This window comes from Lutra lutra, chromosome 8 (assembly GCF_902655055.1).
Source record: "Lutra lutra chromosome 8, mLutLut1.2, whole genome shotgun sequence".
Classification (NCBI taxonomy): domain Eukaryota; kingdom Metazoa; phylum Chordata; class Mammalia; order Carnivora; family Mustelidae; genus Lutra; species Lutra lutra.
In genome coordinates, this window is record NC_062285.1 from 32,059,262 (window position 1) to 32,081,377 (window position 22,116).

Consider the following 22,116-nt stretch of genomic DNA (forward strand, 5'->3'; position numbering starts at 1 on the left):
GGCATTCTATTTCTTTATTTTTTTTATTTGACAAGCAGCAATATCATGTTTGTCATTTTAATGTAGATACAATTATTATGTTATCTGTCATATTACAATATTTAAGTTTTTTATTTTATGTTCTTTAAGATACATTAAAAAAAAACAACACATCAACTGCAAACGTGAAGGGGAGAAAAAGCATGGTACCCAACCAAATTCCCACATTTCAGCAATACTTCACTCATTCTTTTAATAAAGTTTTAAGAAATGTCATAATGACATGAGCTTGAAATATCTCTAGGCATTTTCTCTGACGCTCATGACGTGGCACTGGTGATGTTGTAAACAGCAGAAAAACAGGGGCTGCCAAATGACCAAATTATGGAGGCACAGGCCTGCTTTTTCCCACAGGAACACACCAAATGGTGATGGCAATGATCTTCTCACACTCACACTAGAGGAGAGCGACATCACGCTACGTAACTGTATTCATCTGCTGACGCTTGACTGCGTTCGATGTACTGTTTGTCTATCAGAACTTCAATACACTTCTTAATCATGCTGATACTAGGATTAAACCTAGCTCTTGACTGGCTAATCACCTGTGTAAGAGAGACATGGATGTCAAAGTACTGCTAATTAGTAAGCTACAAATAATTACTTTTAACCAATCAGCTGTGAAAGTGCCTCAGATGTACTGAGGTCCCGTCAAACAGACCTAACCCATATGGGAAAAATGTACTTAAAGTAGTTATGAAATCATACTGATTAAAATGAATAAAATCATCCTAAATGGATGGATGTGATACATCAAGCAAATGAATCCCATGAACAGTCCTGAATTTTTTAAGCTCGGATGGCAGTGCACAAGGAGAGAGGAAACAATGAGCTCAAGGTTTGATGACAAAAAAAAAAATTAATGCAAAATAAGGAAAAAGCCTAATGTTTCTGTTGTGAAGGAATTACAAAGCAGAACACAGAGCAAAATCTAATAATATTCATCCATAACTAAATTAAACTATAAATTAATTCATCTATCTAAATACATATTCCACACGCTCCAGCTCCTACTTAACCTCACTGACCTTCCAGGTCCTAGCTGAACTAAACACTTTCTCAAGAAAGCTTTCCCCAACATCCTCTGAGTCAATACTTTCGTGTAGATTCTTATACTACTGTAGCTCTTTTTCAGTGCATGTTAATGTAATTTTATATTTTGCTTGCATACTATTTCAATAATGTAGTTCTTCCCTATTAGAAGGTGAACTTCAAAAAGGCAGGAACCACATCTTGGGTTACTCTGCATCACATCCCTAATGACTAGCACAGCACTATATCACATGTAGACACTCATCTATTTATGGAATGAATGAATATTTGAAATCAACTTCCTCCAATAGCTGGACAAAAGGCTCAAAATATTGGTGAACTTCAGGCCTCTAAATCTGAGCCAAAGCAAACCTCAACTTAATACTGAAATTGTAAGTAAGTACTGTTTTCATTAAGTAATGAGGCATTTCTTTATGTTCTTTTGGAATCCTATTATTTATGTACCATTTGACAAAGAAACATTCCTAATCCATTCATTGATAATACTGGTTATCCCAAAAAGCCTTGAGGGCTTCCCCTCCTTTTACCTCTTGAATAAGGGCATTATGCCGAAGTACTTTTCGTGCTTTCATGATACGAACTATAGCAGCCTGGAGATACATTTTCCGGTCCTCATCTACGGCACTTCTAGTCTGCTCCATTTCCTGTTTCACAGGGAGGAAAAAAAAAAGCAAATGAGACATTAAGTCACTGAATCTGAATCCTTCATAATTCATTTTATCAGTGAGTTTACATAAACTTCCCATCAATACTGAGCATCAAATTACACAGTTATCATGTGCCCATGATCACATAACCATTACCAAATGAGTATCTACAGTGAGTTATTTATAGTTTCTTGGGTTAAAGTTGGAAGGTTATAAAAAAAAATTAACACTCTTGTAAAATGTATTTCATGTAAACAAGCAATAAAGTAGAACCTAAATGACACAGAACAGTTAATTTTCAAGATTTCTCCTTGAGATTCTCTCTCAATCTTCCTCTGCTGCTCTCCCCTCAAATAAGTAAATAAATAAATAAAACCTTTTTTTAAAATAAAAGATAAAATACAATCCACAAATTACAAATTAGTATTCACTAGTGTAGAGAAAAATGGGATCGCAAACATTTTAGGGTTCAAATTTAATTAACAATTAGCTAACACTGGTCTCCCCGTGAGGGAGTAAGCTCCTGGAGAGGGACTGACATCTTATGTAACTTTACATCCTGACCAAGGATAGGGTGGCACATAGAAGGTAATCAAGAAACTTAAGTGACATTACCAGGCTATCCCATAACAAAGCAATAATCATTACTGAGTTAAAAGATCAACAGTAGATGTTCACCTTGCAAACCAGCTCATCTGGTAGTTTGAACCCTACTCTAGACATTACTAGATCACACTCTGAGCATTAACAAGATCCCAACTGGTTCATTTGCACATGAAATTCTGAGAAACATTTCTAACAACTTTTCTTTGAAAAAATGTGATAAAGCTTTCCCTTATTTTACAAATAAAAGATATGCGACATTATATTACTACTCAAGGTAAAAATTTTTGTGAAGAATCCAAGCAACACTCCACATTTTAATATAGTCTAAAAGTAAGTATGCGTATAGTGTAACTCCTTTTTCCTTAGATACCCATTATATTAATTTTTGTTTTGTTTGCAAGATTAGTAAATTCAAAGAATAAACCAGAAAAATGCATTGCATTATTAATTTTGATGTGCAAAGTTTTGCATTATCTCAGTTACCACTTGTGAAGTCCAATGCTCAAATCTTTCCAAAAGAAATGACATTAAAAATCACTTACCTGTGGTGTGTCTTTTTGCATTGATGTAGTAATTTTAAATTTTGTTCTTTTACTGCTAAAGTTCATATTTAATGAAAATGAAGATTCTGCATCAATGTCTTCCTACAATTAAAAATAATTCATTTATGTTTATAAAAATTAAAATAATTAAATAAGAGTTGCTGCAAATAATGTGCCATAAACTTAAATGACTAAGAAGACTAATTTCGCATTATAAAGAATTATTTAAGAGAAAAGTAACTGTCTTCTGTCAAGGAAAGAAAAGAAGCTAAAAACAATTCTAATTTTACACTTGAATTTTAATCTGTTTAGATTTAGAAATAAGCTATTTCCTGGCCTGACTATTATATATAAGCATTGGATAAACAATCATAGCTCATTGGCTTAAATAGAATTTAACATTTTAATTCTTATGAACTACTAGGCTCATAGTTTTTCTATCACCCCATTTTGAAAAAGTGAGCAACCAAATGTCTTTTAAAGTGTTGTAATAACAAAATATAGATTATAAATAACTGGACGACAGAAGCAAGTAGTTTCCAGTGGCACATGTCACCCTGTGTGGTTCTGATGAAGCTTACCCTTGAACTCATGTTTTATTCAGTCTACCTGAAGCAAGTGGCCTTTTCTCAAGTTAAAGTTGTTAAGCTAATTTTTATAATCACAACTTCTTTATCAGGCTTAAAAAAGCCACTCTGATCATACAGTGAGTTTTCTTATCAGCAGGATGAAAAAGCACTTGGCAAATGAACTCATTCTCAATAATAAGCTACAAAGTTCTGCTAACGAACAGCAGATTCATAATTAAAATTTAATGTGCAAACAAGAATCTACATTTTGTACATTCCTGAGCAGCTAAAGTAATACATTTTATAAAACTATACAGCTTCTTAGATACTTAATTTGGCTTACAAATTTAAACAAACTTCAGATTTTAAAAAAAATCATGCTGAACTTATAATTACTTGACTTAATTAAAATATGAAGAATTTAGTATTTTGTTAGGATTCTGAAGTCAGAAAAATTAATCATTTCTCAGTATTAAGAAAAGCTTGATATGAATTTCAGAATATATGCCATTTAAAGCTGTTCAGTTATAGGCTACAAAATACCATCAATTAGGAGCACCTGGATGAAGCAGTTAAGTGTCTGATTCTTGGTTTCACTCAGGTCATGATCTCAGAGTCATGAGACTGAGCCCCATGCTGGGCTCTGCACTCAGCAGGGAGTCTGCTTAGGATTATCTTCTCCCTCTACCCCTCCCACTCCCTTCAAATAAATCAATCTTAAAAAAATATGTCATCAGTTAAATGAATTGAAGACAGAAATAGTAGGCTATTAAGTTCGCCAAAATAAAAATGACGCCTCATTTACAGGAATTTTTTCTTATAGGCACAATTTGGTTTAGGAGATTTAACTCACATCTGTTTGCTTCTGAACCACTTAAATATCCAAGACATAGTATAACAATAACAAAAACTTGTTACTAGGAAAAAAAGCTAAAAAGAAAAGAAGTATGTTACTAGCTTGCTATTCTTGTGACAGGTAGTGCAAATACATGGTGGTGATTAGTTGAATGCTGGAATGAAGGGACAGGAGAGTGAGAGCAGTCAGGATGGTCACACAAGCTAACTATGCATACAAATGTCAACAGGTGGTCATTTCCTATTACAGAGCATGTAATTAAATGTCAATCAAACACAGGAAAAAGTGAAACACTACAGTTTTTAACATCAGTTGATCAGAATCCACCTGATGGCAATTCTTTCACAATTTTCAGTTCACTGTCACAGCAAAGGACAAACGAGATCAAACGATAAAGTGCACATAGGCACCAACTTCTCTGTGATTCCAGAAACTCATAGCTATAAGGAGCCTGCAGTATTGTTAGCTGACTCAAGCGCTTGCCAAATTACAAAGGGCATTACCAATTATAACCTCACTTTAAAAACTCAGAAGATCTCATGAAAAAGATACAATGTTAATAATGCTTAAATTCCTTGAAATACCACCCCATACCTTTTCTGAATCATGGTTAATCATTTTCACATCAAGTAATGATTTGATTGTTTTTGTCAGTTCCTTTTCATTCATCTGAGTGCTGTCCTGAAGCTCTTTATAGCTGACAGTTTCACTGTTGTTAAAGGCAAGAAGAACGGCCATTTGGTACGTAGTAACCATGGCTACATATGGTTTGCCCAAATAGTTCATTTTAACTTCACCTACGATAAAAACAAAATTGTAACAATAAACTGATCATTCAAAGAAGCATTTCAAAATTACTTGAGTAATAACTGTTTATTTCAGCTACTTTCTCCTGAAAGAATAAACCAAGGACTTATTCAATTGTTATGAAGCCATTCTTGCTAGCAGTGTAATCAGTTTGTTTGTTTGGGGGGATGGAGGGAGGGCTATTAGTTCTCAGTGTGTAGTATAAATCACAATTAAACTACCATACCTCTACCAGTAGGTAACAATGTCTTTAAATGTTACTAGAAAAGCTATGACTTAGGCAAGAAAAAGCAATTAAGAGGAGGTGAGGGTAGGAGGAGAAATGGGCAGATAGACAATGGGGGAGACGGACAGCTTGCGACCAATAATCACCTCATGTGCTTTCTCTATCTGGCAACATTCAAGCACTCAGGGAGGTCCACAAGCATATAGGAGATGTTTCTCCAATGGCTCTCTCTAACCCACAGTTTCTACTAAAATTTAACAGTGCTATTTTGTCCCATTGAACAAACATTAATCCTCCCAGTAACTTCCTAGGCACAAACAATTGGAAGGAGAGACAAAAAGGCAGATCCATTATTTTGTTGAAACAGTTGACAGAATAAAAAGGTTCTAGATTCTACACTACCCTGAAAGCTATGAAGGATACAGCAGGTTTAGGCACACCTAGGGTTCTGCAACATCCCAGGGAGACAGCACACTGAAAAGTTTATAAAAAACAGTATGACAAACATGAATGCACCACAGAGCATGGAAAATAAAAAGCTAATGCAAGTCAATGAACTGTTTCCTAAAGTATAAAGCTGTGGTTTACTGACAGTATTTCTTGGGGCACCTGGAAGGCTCAGTTGTTAAGAGTCTGCCTTTGGTTCAGGTCATGATGCCAGTGTCCTAGGATCGAGCCCCGCACCGAGCCCTGCACTGGGCTCCCTGCTCTGCGAAGGTCTGATTCTCCCTCTCCCGCTCCCCCTGCTTGTGTTCCCTTTCTCGCTGTGTGTCTCTCTGTCAAGTAAACAAATAAAATCTTTTTTTTTTTAAAGGTTTTATTTATTTATTTGACAGACAGAGATCACAAGCAGGTAGAGAGGTAGGCAGAGAGAGGAAGGGAAGCAGGCTCCCCGCTGAGCAGAGAGCCCGATGCGGGGCTCAATCCCAAGACCCCGGGATCATGACCTGAGCCAAAGGCAGAGGCTTTAACCCACTGAGCCACCTGGCGCCCCAACAAATAAAATCTTTAAAAAAAAGAAATTCCAGTAGCATTTTCATCATTCTCTCATTCAGTAGCTCTGTCACATCTCATAGCATAGTTGCTGACTTCTTAAAATTCTTACCTCTGTTGGTAATATGCTCTCAACATTCTTCTTTGCCTATCTTGGCTAAGTCCTATTCACCCTTGAAAACCAAGTTTAGATGTTATTTACGCAGAAGCTTTCCTTTACCAGTGACTGTCTGCTACCACCAATCTGTGGGAAACTTTTACCCTGGGCTTGCCTCTCGATTACAATATCCAAAACATTTACCAAAAATATTTACTTGTCTGTTCTCCCATGTACGAGCTTTTTGAGGGCTGAGGCTCTATATTTTATCTGTACTTGGCATACAGCAGTACTAGAAACAAAGAAGATGATCCTCTGAATTGGTAAATGAATTTTCCAAAGATAAAGATGAAGAAATAGGCTCAAAGAAGTTAAGGTTACAGACTAAGCTCAAGGTTACAGACTTAATAGGCTAATAACCCTACATCTTCTGATTCTAACTTCCTCCAAATACCACTTCATACCCCATCTCCAACCATTTGTAAAGACTCCTGGATTACAATACAAAAAATAACTAGAAATGTGGAAATGGACTAGGAAAGAGTAATTTTGATTATATGTGTAAGTATGAACATTAGGGGTTCTTGAGAAACAGAATTCTAAGTAATCAGTCTAGAAACAGAGCCAATGTTTTTTTTTTTTTTATCAAGAGAGCATCGCCCAACTTAGAGCGATACTGTTCTTTTTTTTTTTTTTTAAAGATTTTATTTATTTATTTTGACAGAGAGAGATCACAAGCAGGCAGAGAGGCAGGCAGAGAGACAGGAGGAAGCAGGCTCCCTGCTGAGCAGAGAGCCCGATGTGGGACTCGATCCCAGGACTCCGAGATCATGACCTGAGCCGAAGGCAGCGGCTTAACCCACTGAGCCACCCAGGTGCCCCCAGAGCCAATGTTTTAAAGGAGCCCTGGAACCTTATGATAAATGTGAAGACACCAGAACAAGAAGCTTAAAGGTGGACAGTGTTTGAGAACATTTTATTAATGAGTAAATGAATGAGAAACAAAACTAAATAACTAAACTAGATAAACTAAATAACTGACGAATATACAAGGCTAACATCTCTCTTGCAAAGGAATAAACTCTTTGGCTTTAATTAAGATACACATACACAATAGTAAAGTAAGGCCCAAAAAATGAACAAACGACAAGTTCCAAAAATCTGGTTATTATGGACCAGCTTAGGAATTTAGTACTATTCAAAAACAGGAAAAGAATGTTGATTTCCTTCCTATTTAGGTGTTAATGGTAACACTTTTCAGGTCAAATTCCAATGGCAAAAACTATATACAATAGCCTTTTCTTTATTTCTATATACAATTAGTTGCTGAACACCAAAAACGTGAGCCCCCTCACAAAATACTTTAGGAGACAGGCTGATAATTGCTGAGATAATTAGAGAAACAAGGAGAATTTAAACTCCACAAGACATTCAGGGAAGTAAAACTAAATTAAATTCAAGTACATTAAGATGTATTAGAAATTCTTTTAGTTATCTAAAACAGGGTGAGTGAGGTGCTTGGGTGGTGCAGTCAGTTAAGCGTCCAACTCTTGGTTTCAGATCAGATCATGACCTCAGGGCTGTGAGATTGAACCTCATTTTGGGCTTCCTGCTTATCAGGGAATCTGCTTGAGATTCTCTCTTCCTCTCTCTTTCCCACTTGTGCACTCTCTCTCTCTAAAATAAACAGATCTTTAAAAATAAATAAATACAAGTAAAACTGGTTGAGCAATTTTTTCCCTTAAAACCAATTATATTTAATAAATGAGTAGAAAAAATTCACAACAGATGTAAAATGAAAGGTCAAGTACAAACTGACCCGCTTATTAAGAATATCATATCTCTTTATTTCACAAACTGCTGAAAAAAAGGTAAAAGCCCAACTTGCTTAATACAGATAAACTTGTATAAGTATGTATTACCATGTACCAATTATGTACTAATATGTATTACCAACATAATGACACATTATATTGCAAATATAAATTGGTCAAATAAATGGCACTTAAAAGAAAATAGTTAAAGTTTCTCGTAATGAAATTTCTCTTATGTAAGAGAACAGAATTTCCTAATAAAGGTTATGGCACCTGATTGATCAAATTTTCTTATACCATTTCAAAGAGATATATATACCCTCCATTCCTTATACAAAGGGAAAGTTGATTCAATGCATTTTCAAAGCATGGCTTTAACAAAAGGAAAGAGAATTTGAGTGTTTGCTTTGGTTAACATCTTCAGGCAACTCATAGCAACTGCACTCAGTCTACAATCATTCAGGTAGTAATCCTACTATCATATAAGTGTACAACGGTTCCAGAAAGAAGCAAAGGACTGGATTCTAACTAAACTTTTCTAAAATTAGAAACTACTGGAAATTAATTGTGACATTTTGGGAAAAGCATCTGCTATTGCAGTGCACAATAACACCACAAATAAAAATCAAATGGTCAGATCTCCTTACAATACTATAATGGTTACAGAAATTTCCTTGGTGCAGCCACTCTGAAAAACAGTATGGAGGTTCCTCAAAAAGTTGAAAATAGAGCTACCCTATTGACCCAGCAATTGCATTACAGGGTATTTACTTTAAAGATACAAATGTAGTGATCTGAAGGGGCACGTGTACCCCAATGTTTATAGCAGCAAAGTCCATAATAGTCAAACTATGGAAAGAGCCTAGATATCCAACAACAGATGAATGGATAAAAAAGATGGGAGATATAGACATATATATATATATAAAATGGAATACTATGCAGCCATCAAAAGAAATGAAATCTTGCCATTTGCAATGACATGGATGGAACTAGAGGGTGTTATGCTTAGTGAAATAAGTCAATTATCGTATCTCTCTGATATGAGGAATTTGAGAAAGAAGACAGAGGATCACAGGGAAAGGGAAGGCAAAATGAAACAAGACAAACCCAGAGAGGGAGACAAACTGTAAGAGACTCTTAATCTCAGGAAACAAACTGAGGGTTGCTGGAAGGGAGGGAGGTGGAAGGATGGGGTGGCTGGGTAATGGACATTGGGGAGGGTATGTGATATGGTGAGGAAAAAAAAAAAGTGAATGGAAAAATGTACACTATTTTGAGGGGGAAAAATCTGAGCCAAGAATAAAAGTGATTAATGATGACAAAAAAAATTTTTTTTTGAGGATTTCTGACATATTTAGGGAAACTTTTTTTAGGAGTTTCTGACTTGTCAAGTCTTGGTTTCTAGATAAAATCTCTAATGTCTAGATAAACTGGTGTGTTACAGAAATGTAATAAACATTATAAAATTCAGAAACTTTCTTAATAAGCAGTAATAAAATATAAGCAGCATAAATTTATAAGGCACTACTAAAAAGTGCTGCACTTGGGGTGCCTGGGTGGCTCAGTCATTTAAGCATCTGACTTCAACTTGGGTCATGATCCTGAGGTCCTGGGACTGAGCCTTGCTTTGGGCTCCCTGCTCTGTGGGGAGTCTGCTTCTCCCTCTCCTTCTGCCCCTCTCCCTGCTTATGCTCTCTCTCAAATAAATAAATAAAAATCTTAAAAAAAAAAAGTGCTAAACTTAAACTTCATTAATAGTTGCTTTAATGAGGGGTGCCTGGGTGGCTCAGTGGGTTAAAGCCTCTGCCTTCGGCTCAGGTCATGATCCCAGGGTCCTGGGATCGAGCCCCGCATCGGGCTCTCTGCTCAGCAGGGAGCCTGCTTCCCTCTCTCTCTCTGCCTGCCTCTCTGCCTACTTGTGATCTCTCTCTCTGTCAAATAAATAAATAAAATCTTTAAAAAAAAAAAAAAAGTTGCTTTAATGATAACCAGCAGGGTAGACAGAGGAAAAGAGGTTAAAAGCCATCATTAGGGAAAAAAAATTATCATTAGGCTGTAAGAAATCCTTTCCTTTATTATTAAGATATTTATATCAGTAAATTTCACTAGATATAATGAAATGTGTATTACCTGTACAGAGATAATGTAACCACGTAAGTTTCCTTCCACTGAAATGCTGGCTGTAAAATAATTCAAACTGTAAAAAAGAAAAAAAATTTATTTTCAGCTACTGTAACATAACTTACTTAGCTATTTACACTATTACTACACAAAAAAAGTTGATGTTAGAAAAGACAACCCATCTGGTGTACTTACTCATTTTATAGATGAGAAAACATATCCATGCAAGTCCCTGACCAAGATCATACAAATATTAGTGCAGCTCTTTTCACTTACATTTTGTCCAGGGTTCTCTCCCTTAAACTACAACCCTCCACATTTGACTTTATGTATAAATTCAGAAATGACAGTCAATGCTTAATTATCAGTTTTGAATGACAGCAATTTGGACTTTATAAATACTAATTACTGACCCAAAACACCATCATATAAATTTCAATATGAAAATGCAAATCATACCTTCATTTTTATTTTCCTATTTGCCAACATATGCCCTTGCTGAAGTGACAGGTTAATATTTCTGTGATTACCTATAAGGTGATAACTACAATTTAATTTCCACATCCAGCCAAACACTAATACAAACAAAGCTTCAAAGTACTCATCTTTGTATCATCTTTTATTGATATTACTGTAAAAAATTTAACATTTTATTAATGTTGCTTTGAAATTAAAAAAACTCCTTCCTTGAATTGAATGTGTAACTGTAGGACACCAATCCAAAACATATCTTTCAAAGAGTAAGTCAGTACATAAATAAATAGAAAATGATACTGAAATGTAAAATAACAACAACAACAAACAAAAAACCAAAACACTCAATATCATTATAAAACCGAAAAATAAGCAAACACATCATGTCACAATTCAAAATTGTGGACATACTTTCAGAATGATGTGCCACATGTAATATTTACAACTAAAGCTTTTAATTGTATATCAAACCTAACATCCTGTACTCCCATAACAAAATTTCAATAAAGCAATCAGCAATGTTTGACCTGCCAGCCAAAATAGTGAATTTTTTCAGCAGTCCGTTCCACGTTTGTTTAGTCCTCGTAAGCTGAAACTTGCTGAGCATGCTTTCCCTCCAATGGTGCAAATCCACCAACCCCCTTGCATAGTAAACAGAAAATGACTGACACCTGAAATACTTAGGATTTTCTGCGTGGTTCTAATCTAGACAAATGAAAGTCAAAATTATGTCATAAAAGTAACCCAGTTGGCTCTAATTAACAACCTCCAAAGGTGTCAATACAATTCAATTACTACTATGCAACTCCTAATTTAATTATGAAACCTTTATAATGACTTTGTGGACAAAAGCAAAATAAAACATTCTGAAACTGAGAAAACCAAATTTTCTAAATTATTTAAGCGCAAGGATGTATATTTCAGGGATCAAGCCCTGCGTTGCGATGTATATTCTAAGCTCTGAAAGCAATGTTTTGCCTCTTTCTACTCCTAGCAACTAGTACTATCATAAAGTTTTAATGATAATGATAAAGATAAGCCAGCAGAAAACATTCCTTTACCATTAAATTTTAAATCTGATTACAAAGATTTTCATTTCTATAACTACCCAGGAACAAAAGACTGAGCACCAAATGGAAACATTATAAATTCATCTGGTATTCAAAGACAAATGCTATAAAACCTTGCTTCATTCTATCATTAAACAATTATGTTACCAAAGTTTATTAGTAAAATATATACCTTGCCTAAACTTCTCATTTTAAAATAAATAATTGTCAGGCTAGGACACCATCCTTTAAATACCATGTGAGGGTATTAATTAGAACTCAAAAGGCCTTGGGGGCACCTGGGTGGCTCAGTTGTTAAGCATCTGCTTTCTGCTTCGGTCATGATCCCAGGTACTGGGATCGAGCCCTACATCGGGCTCCCTGCTTGGCAGGAAGCCTGCTTCTCCCTCTCCCACTCCCCCTGCTTATGTTCCCTCTCTTGCTGTCTCTCTCTCTGTCAAATAAACAAACAAAATCTAAAAAAAAAACAAAACCTCAAACGGCCTTAAAAAGTAAAGAATTCATATTCACTTCTAATAAAGAGCTGCATTAATACATAATACTTTATATTTCTTCGGTATTATTCAGATTTGTAGAGCAGGTACAAAGGAAGTACAACAATGAAGATTTATTGGTCTAATATGCAAAATAACTTACTTTTAATTAAAGCTCAATTTCCACAGTTTTAAGATTCATATGTGTAAAACGAAAGTAATTTTTAATACACAGCTATATTTAAGATATAAGATATATAAATGATCATTAAGGCAAGATGAGTTAATTTACGTGTGGAAATATACTCTGTTAAGTACACCAATGGATTCTGAGTCCTAGGTAACTGAATACTTGGATTCACTAGGAAAAAATAGAAGGACAAACTCCCTCTACTGGTAATTAGAGAAAATCCAGATGGAGAGGATAATACTCTTGGAATCATAATTTCATAGTCAGAAAAGAACCCACTATTTGTTTGAAAACGAGGAAACTGAATCCTGATGAAGGTTTATACATTAATAAAAGTTGAAGGGGTTAAAAAAAGTGTTACTGGAAAATGATTATTTCAAGGGGAGAGAGAACAACATAAAGTCAGAAGGGAACTATTTCTGGCAGCAACTATTCTCTGCCTTAATTGCAATTCAAAAACCTCAGGCTCTTAAGAAGTAAGTTTTAGTACTGTTAAAGGTGAGTACATCAAAATGCCTTACCTGGCTACTCCAGCTCCTGCCCCTAGCTTGCATCTATCCTTTCTGCAAAACCTGTAATAACCTGCCCACTCAACAGAGTGCTTTTCTTCATATAGTTTTTAAGATGATCATGCTATCATGCCTTTCTAAAGAAGACCCAAGAAGTCCTTAAGTTAGACCCCCTGGTCTGAAAGTCTAATGCTTGGTATCCTGAAATCTACCTGGTTGTTTATACTTTTCTACTCTCCTATGACCACTACTACTATAACTATTACTTCCTCTCTATCAGCTACCATTTATTGAGTACTTACTATATACCAGGCTAAGTGCTTTACATTATTTCATTTTATTTTTGTATCAACACTCTGAGTAGTCCTATCATCAGAAATATCAAAAAGGTATTTGCCCAAAGTCACAGAGCATAGAAAATGGCAGAATAGACATAGGAAACCAGAAATGATGACTCAGAGTCTACACTGTGTTATTTTCTTTATAATCCTTATTTTAAAAGTAACAGAAAACACACTTGAAAAAAATGACTCAAATAACTGCAAACATCTCTAGGGAATAGTGTAATGAAATACCATTTTCATTTTAAACTTCATAATGTATGCATAATTCACTGGATCACAACCTCAAGTTATTGCCCAAATACGATAATGAAGATTTCTCTAGAAAAACTGCTACTCAAACTTCCATTGAGTCAAGAAATAAGAAACCTCTTTTGGTGAGTTAGCAAATCAAGGGTCAGTTTCAAGAGAAATGAAAAATGTCCACTCAAAAACCTGTACACGAATGTTCATAGTAGCATTTTCATATACCAAAAAGGTGGAAACAACCCAAATGTCCATCAACCAATGAATGGACAAATAAAATGTGGTACATCTATGCACTGGAACTACTGATACATGCGACAACATGGGATGAACCTTGACATTATGCTAAGTGAATTAAGTTAGTTACAAATGTTAAGACTCTATGTGTCCAGAATAGGCAAATCTACAGAGAAAGAAAGTAGATTGCCTAGGACTGGGAGGGGTGAGGAAGGGTGTTGGGGGAAAACAGAGAATGACTATTAATGGGTAGGGGTTTTGGAGGGGCAATTCTGGGGCAATAAGAATGTTCTGATACTGTGTGTGTGTCTCATGGTTGCACAACTGTGAATATACTAAAAAAAACACTGAAACTATACTTTAAATGAATTAATTATATAATGCTATGGTTTGAACATTTGTGTCCCTCCCTAATTCATATGCTAAAATCCTAATGCCCAATATGATAGTAGTAGTAGGAGGTGAGGCCTTTGGGAGGTGCTCAGATCATGAGGGTGGAGCCCTCATAAAAGAGATTAGTGCTTACTATAAAAGAGACCCCACAACCCCTTTTGCCATGTGAGGACATAAGAAGTCTGTGACCTGGAGAGGGCCCTCTCCTGACCATGCTAGCATCCTGATCTCAGGTTTCCAGCTCCAGAACTGTGAGAAATACATTTCTGTTGTTTATAAGCTGCCCAGTCTGTGGTATTTTATTAGAGCAACCTCAACAGACTAGGACATCTGATATATTAATCATATCCCAATAAAACTGTAAAGATACAGTGTCTTTAAAAGTTTTATGGTAAGCATTGTAAGGTTTATATTCAGTTGCACTTTAAAGCATTTTTTCTAGATTTCACATTCCATATATACTTACTTAAATTACAGGCCAGAAATAAAAATAACTATTATAAGGGATAAATGTGGAGGCATAAAAATGTCTCCAAATTCAAATGAAAAATTAGAAAATGACTGTTTTAAGTACTGAGTTCTAAACTCTAAACTGAGTTCTAAATTACTTCTAGTAATTTCTGTAGTTTAAAACTGCTTAAGAGCAGATTTAATAAAAATAAGAGACACACTTTGACAAAGAACTGTATGACACCCTTAGCATTGTAGTTTTAGTATTAAATAACTACAATATACATTCTTCCTACAAGCAGAAAAACTATCATTTGTGCCTATACTTTTATATCATATGAGCCCTTAAGACTTTGGAAATATACTTAAAGTAATATAACATGAAGACTATTATTAAAGTTTCTTTGGTCTTCTAACATATTTCCTGCAAACTTACCATCTGTACACTTTTTTCCAATTCCTGGGGAATTGCAAATGTAGACGAAGGAGCCTGAGTAAGAGGCCATGCACCAGCCTAGAAGGAAAAAAGTTCAACAGATAAACATCTAAATTAAAAGTAAAAATTTGTAAAATGATTTAAGTGACTAAAGCACGTTTTTCTTTTTACCTTCCTCGAAATGTTGATAAAACCCATCAATATTTCTAACATGACACATTTCATTCCAATTCAATATAACACTTTAGAAGAAACACTTTAGAAGCTACCATCCACTGATTGAAAGAAATGTAATCAGGCATCTACTCATTAATTCTCTGCATCAGAGTATTTGAAATGGTTAATAAATGCCCAGAATGGAACACATACTCATACCTGTAGAACATATATTTGAAAACTAATTCCCAAATCTATTACTGTGTCTTGATTTTTGATAAAATTGTTGAACTTATTGTTGAGATCAGCACTGACACTCATATCTGTATACATCCGATGTAGCTTGCTGGTAAACTCATAACCACAGGCTTGCTGTAAAAGAAAAAAGTTTTCAAAAATATATGATTAAAAAAGAAAAACAAAAACCATATCGATTATTAAGAATGTGTTTCTACTGATAGGCCTATGGTCAAAGGTCCTGCTTATGTATTTACTCCAAAGGCCTATATTATTCATAACCCAAAGCAGCTATTCAAAACAAAACCTTACAAAGATTTTTTCTTCTTCAATGCAGACTAAATGAAAACACAGATTTATAAAACAGTAAATTTCCCTTTAAAACAAAAAGACTTTTCTATAAATTCATGTTTCTTATTTCAACACTACAAAATGCTCCATTTACAGTAAGATACCTTATGAGGTTTACATATAGTATCAAATACCTAGAAAGATGACTAGGCATATTTGAATCACTAGTCAGTTTCAAAAGGAGGGTACTTAGGCATATTTTTAATACCATCTACTGAATAATGAAGAAATCCACTTCCTTGAAATTTTTCAAAACTGTATCATCAGCAGGTCAGAAAATTTGGATCTTTAATCTTGGGATAGAAAATGTTTTGTGTTTAGATTATTTTTAAAAAATCAAAAGGTAGGGAAGCCTGGGTGGCTCAGTTGGTTGGACGACTGCCTTTGGCTCAGGTCATGATCCTGGAGTCCCAGGATCGAGTCCCGCATCGGGCTCCCAGCTCCATGGGGAGTCTGCTTCTCCCTCTGACCTTCTCGTTCATGCTCTCTCTCACTGTCTCAAATAAATAAATAAAATCTTAAAAAAAAAAAATCAAAAGGTAACTACTGAATGGTATATTTAAAAAGGATCACATAGTACATTCAATGACTACTATGTAGGAATTATCAACTACTAAGTAACTCAGGATAAATATGAATTGACTACTATTTCTCTCATACACTAAAATGATGTAAAAATGACCTGAAATTCAACTTCACTCTAAAACTTGTGAAAGGAATAATTTAGGTGTATTCATTCATTAAGTAAATACAAGTCTTTTATAAAGTTAACAGGTTTATATCTTGTGGATGATTCTAAATCAATATATAAAGAAAGATTTTGTCTTTTCAATTCAGTATTTGCAATCCCACCACACGAATATACATTCTATATTTTTTTTATTTTTATTTTTTTTTTAAGATTTTTTTTTTTAAATTTATTTATTTGTCAGAGAGAGAGAGAGAGAGAGAGAACGAGTGAGCACAGGCAGACAGAGTGGCAGAAGGAGAAGCAGGCTCCCTGCAGAGCAAGGAGCCGATGCGGGACTCGATCCCAAGACGCCGGGATCATGACCTGAGCCGAAGGCAGCCGCCTAACCAACTGAGCCACCCAGGCGTCCCTACATTCTATATTTTTTAACCAGTCACCCAGTAATGAAATATTTCATTACTACATATAATGCTGCAATGAATATGTGCTCATGGAATAATTTCTAGGACATTATCAGATCAAAGGCTTAAATTACCTTTAATTTATTGATCATGGCTTCTTCAGAATCCATAGACATAGATAACCCGTGAATTAAACGTTTTGCCAGCATTCTTGCGTAGAACTGCATTAAAAAATTTTGTTAAAGATTACTTTCTTTCTGATGATTTAAAGTTCAAAACTAAGTCAAAGCTGATTAAAACACAATTAAAGCTTTCTATTAACAACTTACCTTTTGAAAAACATCTTTATCATCAATATACTTGAAAACAGTAATGAAGCTCGTGAGTTTGTCCTCCACTTCATTCTCAGTCATCCCCTTCGCTGACTTCTTTAATAAGTTGTCACAGTACTTAGCAAGCTCAAGTAGAAATTGACAGTAAATTTTAGAAAGGGCCCTTCTGTACATATCATGCCTCAAAGGAGGCAAAATGGCAACAATACAGAATAAGATCAATGGATAGGGTCTTTGCCATCCTAAAGCTGTTTTAGAAATTATGAACATGCCCCAAAGAACTTAAAATATATGCTCTAAGGTAAAAACAAAACAAAACTAAACAAAACAAAAAACTAGAAATAAGTAAAAAAAAAAAAAACAACTAATCAACGTGTAGAGCCCAAAAAAGCACTGATATAATAAAAGTTTCAAAAGAACACCCAGATGAGTTTTGAGAGGCTCTGGTAGTTTTTTATATTAAATAAGTACTTTTTAAAAATCTTACAACAACCTCGGTATGTCAGTTTCCTATAAAGGCTATCAAAAATTTACCACACAATTTCCTTTAGATTTCAGATAAAATCAGTAAAATCCCTAGGAGAAGTAATGCAAATTATTCCAAAGCACACATATTTTAAATCCCAAACACTGTGAAATGGAGTATTTTCCCTGTCAGTTTATTCCTTTAGTACACGGTCGATTGCATTCCTTAAATAAATGCCAAATTATACACAAGGTACACAATCGTTTTTATTTTTAATAATTTAATTTCATCTGTTTTTCTGAGAGACACACAAAACCAAATTAATTTGACGCTCTCCTCAGTTTTCTTTTTCTAATACTGATTTTCCATAAGATTACTTTTAAGCAACCATCAAAACTTACCAGTTCAGGTGCTTTGCAAACAGACTTGGGTTCTCTGTAATTTACAACTGATGTGAGGGCCTAAATAAGAAAACAGACCACTAATTAGCCCCCAGTAATGGGGTAAAAGTGCAGCTGGTTCAATATAATATGCTATAATCTGTATATCTAAAAGTTATTGTCTTTCACAAAACACAGCATTCTGATGGTAGTGTGTTCCTGTTTTCATATTTAATGCAGGTTAAATTTCTAACTGTATCCCTCATAATAATTATATAAAAAATTGTATATATTGTTCCTACCGAAAGATAGTCTCTATAATTCACTACTGGTATCTGAACACAGATAAAATAAGACTACATTTTTAAAAATCTTACAATAACCATGTAAAAAATTTATTTTAAAGTATACCAAAATCCAAAAATTTAGAAAACATACTTTTTTTTTTTCAAATATTATTCAGTATAGTACCTTAGTATTATATTTAAAGGAAAAACCAGCACTAAGGAATATTAAAATTATACAAGCATTTTTTTTAGAAGATACTAATTTATTAGCAATTCCCCCCTACGTAGCATACTCATGGGAAATTCAATTCCCATATAATTCAAGCATTCAATTTAATCACTCAGTTATTAATCTAAAAGTTGTATTTCTATTTTGACTTTGTCTAGATTAGAAATCATATACACAATTAGGAGCCCTCATTCTGAAACTGCCTAAAGAAAATTGTATGTATTTATGTATTAAAAAGTTACCTTATCCAATGCACTCATAAAGTGCTGATCACCATTTAAAACAGTGTTGATAAGTTGAACAAATTTACCATGTACTTCCAAAACTGACTCCACAAATAGTGTTGGCATCTAAAAATATGAAATACAAAGTACAAGATCACCTTTTAAGAAGTTCAAGGATAAAATGAGGCTTACTAAAAAATTGTTTATGTGTGGGGCGCCTGGGTGGCTCAGTGGGTTAAGCCTCTGCCTTCGGCTCAGGTCATGATCTCAGGGTCCTGGGATCGAGTACTGCATCGGGCTCTCTGCTCAGTGGGGAGCCTGCTTCCTTCCCCCTCTCTCTGCCTGCCTCTCTGCCTACTTGTGACCTCTGTCTGTCAAATAAATAAATAAAATCTTTAAAAAAAAATTGTTTATGTGTACAGTTTTCCCCAAATTAATGTTACACACACACACACACACACAAACCCTCAAAAATGTTTTTAGCTAAGATGACCTGGAAAATCTAAAACTTTAATATTGAAATTAGTCTGTCATTCAACATGAGAAATGCAGGACTGGAGTTGTTCTGCCAGAAGAACCCACTAAAAACACTCCTCTCTACTGGGACACCGTATCTTCAGGCTAACAAGATACAGCCTCTGAACGAACTGCCAGGCCTACCACTTTCACAGAGGATTACATACACCAAAACTACCTTCAAAGCTACTGAAGGCTGGGAGTGAAAGAAGAGCTAAAAAGCCAGAGTCTGAGAAAACAGAGCTCCCTGACCTAAGCAGTACAATTCTCCCACATGTCAGAGGTAAGAAGTATCTAGCAGTGCAAAAGTGAGTTTTTGAACTTAATGGAGGGAACTTTGTCATAAAATTATTTGAGTCTATTACAGATGTATTCTCTTACACGTCCACTCCCTGTCCTTGACACCACGCCCTATGCCTCTTTGCTCAGTATCATTTAGCACCCTAAACCTAAAAGACTAATAACATAAACTAATGGTTTTATTTATGCATTACTGTGGCAGAACATAAAATCACTGAAGTGATCAGCATTTAATAAATGCTCCTGAACAATGATGTCCATATAGAAATTACTGAAATGAAGAGCCAAAGCTCTACTTCAGGAAGAGAAGTAACATTTCACGTCATGTCTATCTTACTGGTTAAGCCATCACTAAAGTAATAACAAAGAAGGTGATACAGCAAGACTTGACGATAGTAACACATTTCGAGAGGAAAGACACTTTGCTGTAAATAGTCATTTAATTGGCAGGGAACTCTTCAGAAAGATGAGTATGAGGGACATGAGGATCACTGCTGGATATTGTGGGTAGCAAGCATATATTTAGGGAAGATTGTTTTAATCTAAATTGTTTCCTGGGCTACCAAATTTGGAGCATATATAAAGAAAGCAAATTGTAACTTGCCTGTATAACCACCGATTAATACCATTACCACCACAATTATTAATGCCAATTACATGGAAACACAATCATTTAGAAACAGCAAACATATTTTTCTGTGAGAAGTTACTTAACAACTGCCCAATGAACACATCAATATGACTAAGAGAAAGCCCATTTCATTCAATGATTTCCTAATAATGTGGTAATTCCAGAATGAGGCCAACTACAGGTTTAAAACATTTTAATAAAGGTATTTCACTTGCTGGGGTGCCTGGGTGGCTCAGTGAGTTAAAGCCTCTGCCTTCAGCTCAGATCATGATCCCAGGATCCTGGGATCAAGCCCCACATCAGCTCTCTGCTCAGTTGGGAGCCTGCTTCCCCCTCTCTCTGTCTCTGCCTGCCTCTCTGCCTACTTCTGATCTCTGTCTGTCAAATAAATAAACAAAACCTTAAAACAAACAAACAAAAAAAGATGTTTCATTTGCTATCATGGCACGATTTTTCTGGCATTGTTGAAAACAGTAAAGTCAAGAAAAATTCCATTATAATCTGATTAAGAGAAAAATATCCAGTTCCTTATATCACTCACATTTTCCTGAGTAAGATTACTGGTTGCTCTAAGGCCCTCATCATGGATATGATTTTGCAGCTCCTGAATCATATGAGGTAAACCAGTGGACACAGCACGAAGTAACACATACATATTTGCCATGTCTGAAGAGAAAAAGAAGTTTGATTATTAAATTTCCGAAGAGTTCAAAAAATATTTTAATGTATTTGGTAATATATGGTTCAAAATGCAGAATTACAAGAGAATGCAAAGAAAGGGCCCTACACCCATCTCCCGACCATCAACAGGAAAGCAATATTACAGTTAATAACATTTCAAAGATGTTTCACACACAAACATAGTCTTCTGCCTTTTTACACTAATAGCGTAGCATATTTTATGTATTATTTGCAAGTGCAGAACAAAACATTTTAACTGAAAGATCTTTTTATGTCATCATATAAAGGTAATTTTACAACTGCATTAGCACCTCCATTATATGGCTATATTAAAATTTCTTAAATATTGATGCAAATTTTTTTTTCCAATCCTTGGTATTACAATATTATAATTAATAATCCTGTATATGGACAAAGATATCTGTGGATAGATTCCTGGAATTGGGACTATTGTGTCAAGAGCTTCATCTTATAGACAGATCCTTATAAAACAGCTCCCAACAATAGGAAGTTCTCTTGCCAACAACATGTAATCAAACATTTTGATCTTTCCCATTGAGAAATGAAAATGATGTCTCAGTGCAATGCTTTTTAAACTTTTTATTGAAATATAATAATACACAAAAGGTGTACAAACTATAAGTATATATCTCAATGAATTATCACAAGTGAACACATACATACCCACGTCATCACCGCACAGAGTAAGAAAGAGACATTTCCCACACCTAAATGTTCCTTTCATACCTCTTCCCAATCACTATTCCTCTTGCTCTTCTACACAGGTAATCATTATAATGATTACCAACCCACAGATTAGTTTTGCCTGTTTTGAACTACTTATAAAAAATGGAATCAATCATACAATTCCTTCATGTTTGGTTTCTTTTGTTGAACATGTTTATAAGGCTCACCTGCATTTTGTATGTAGCTATAATTGTTCATTTTCACTTCTCTAATAATATTCTATTATAGGAGTATACTGTACTTTATTCTATTGTTACTGGATATTTGAGTTCTTTCTGGTTTCGAACTAATACAA

At 34.8% G+C, this 22,116-nt stretch overlaps 1 protein-coding gene across 4 annotated transcripts in view; it reads right to left on the reverse strand.

Annotated features, from left to right (window-relative positions):
* Positions 1–22,116, reverse strand: part of CUL2 (cullin 2) — a 104,607-nt gene continuing 82,491 nt past the window's right edge. For all 4 annotated transcript variants that reach the window (XM_047741505.1, XM_047741503.1, XM_047741502.1 and 1 more), the window contains exons 10-21: positions 20,935–21,059; positions 18,965–19,072; positions 18,228–18,287; positions 17,358–17,486; positions 17,163–17,249; positions 15,568–15,720; positions 15,193–15,270; positions 10,383–10,449; positions 4,907–5,109; positions 2,888–2,989; positions 1,620–1,736; positions 1–584 (exon numbers count right to left, since the gene is read on the reverse strand). In XM_047741505.1, the coding sequence (XP_047597461.1) occupies positions 453–584; positions 1,620–1,736; positions 2,888–2,989; positions 4,907–5,109; positions 10,383–10,449; positions 15,193–15,270; positions 15,568–15,720; positions 17,163–17,249; positions 17,358–17,486; positions 18,228–18,287; positions 18,965–19,072; positions 20,935–21,059 (1,361 nt within the window). In that variant the 3' untranslated portion in view covers positions 1–452. The remainder of the gene's footprint in view (positions 585–1,619; positions 1,737–2,887; positions 2,990–4,906; positions 5,110–10,382; positions 10,450–15,192; positions 15,271–15,567; positions 15,721–17,162; positions 17,250–17,357; positions 17,487–18,227; positions 18,288–18,964; positions 19,073–20,934; positions 21,060–22,116) is intronic.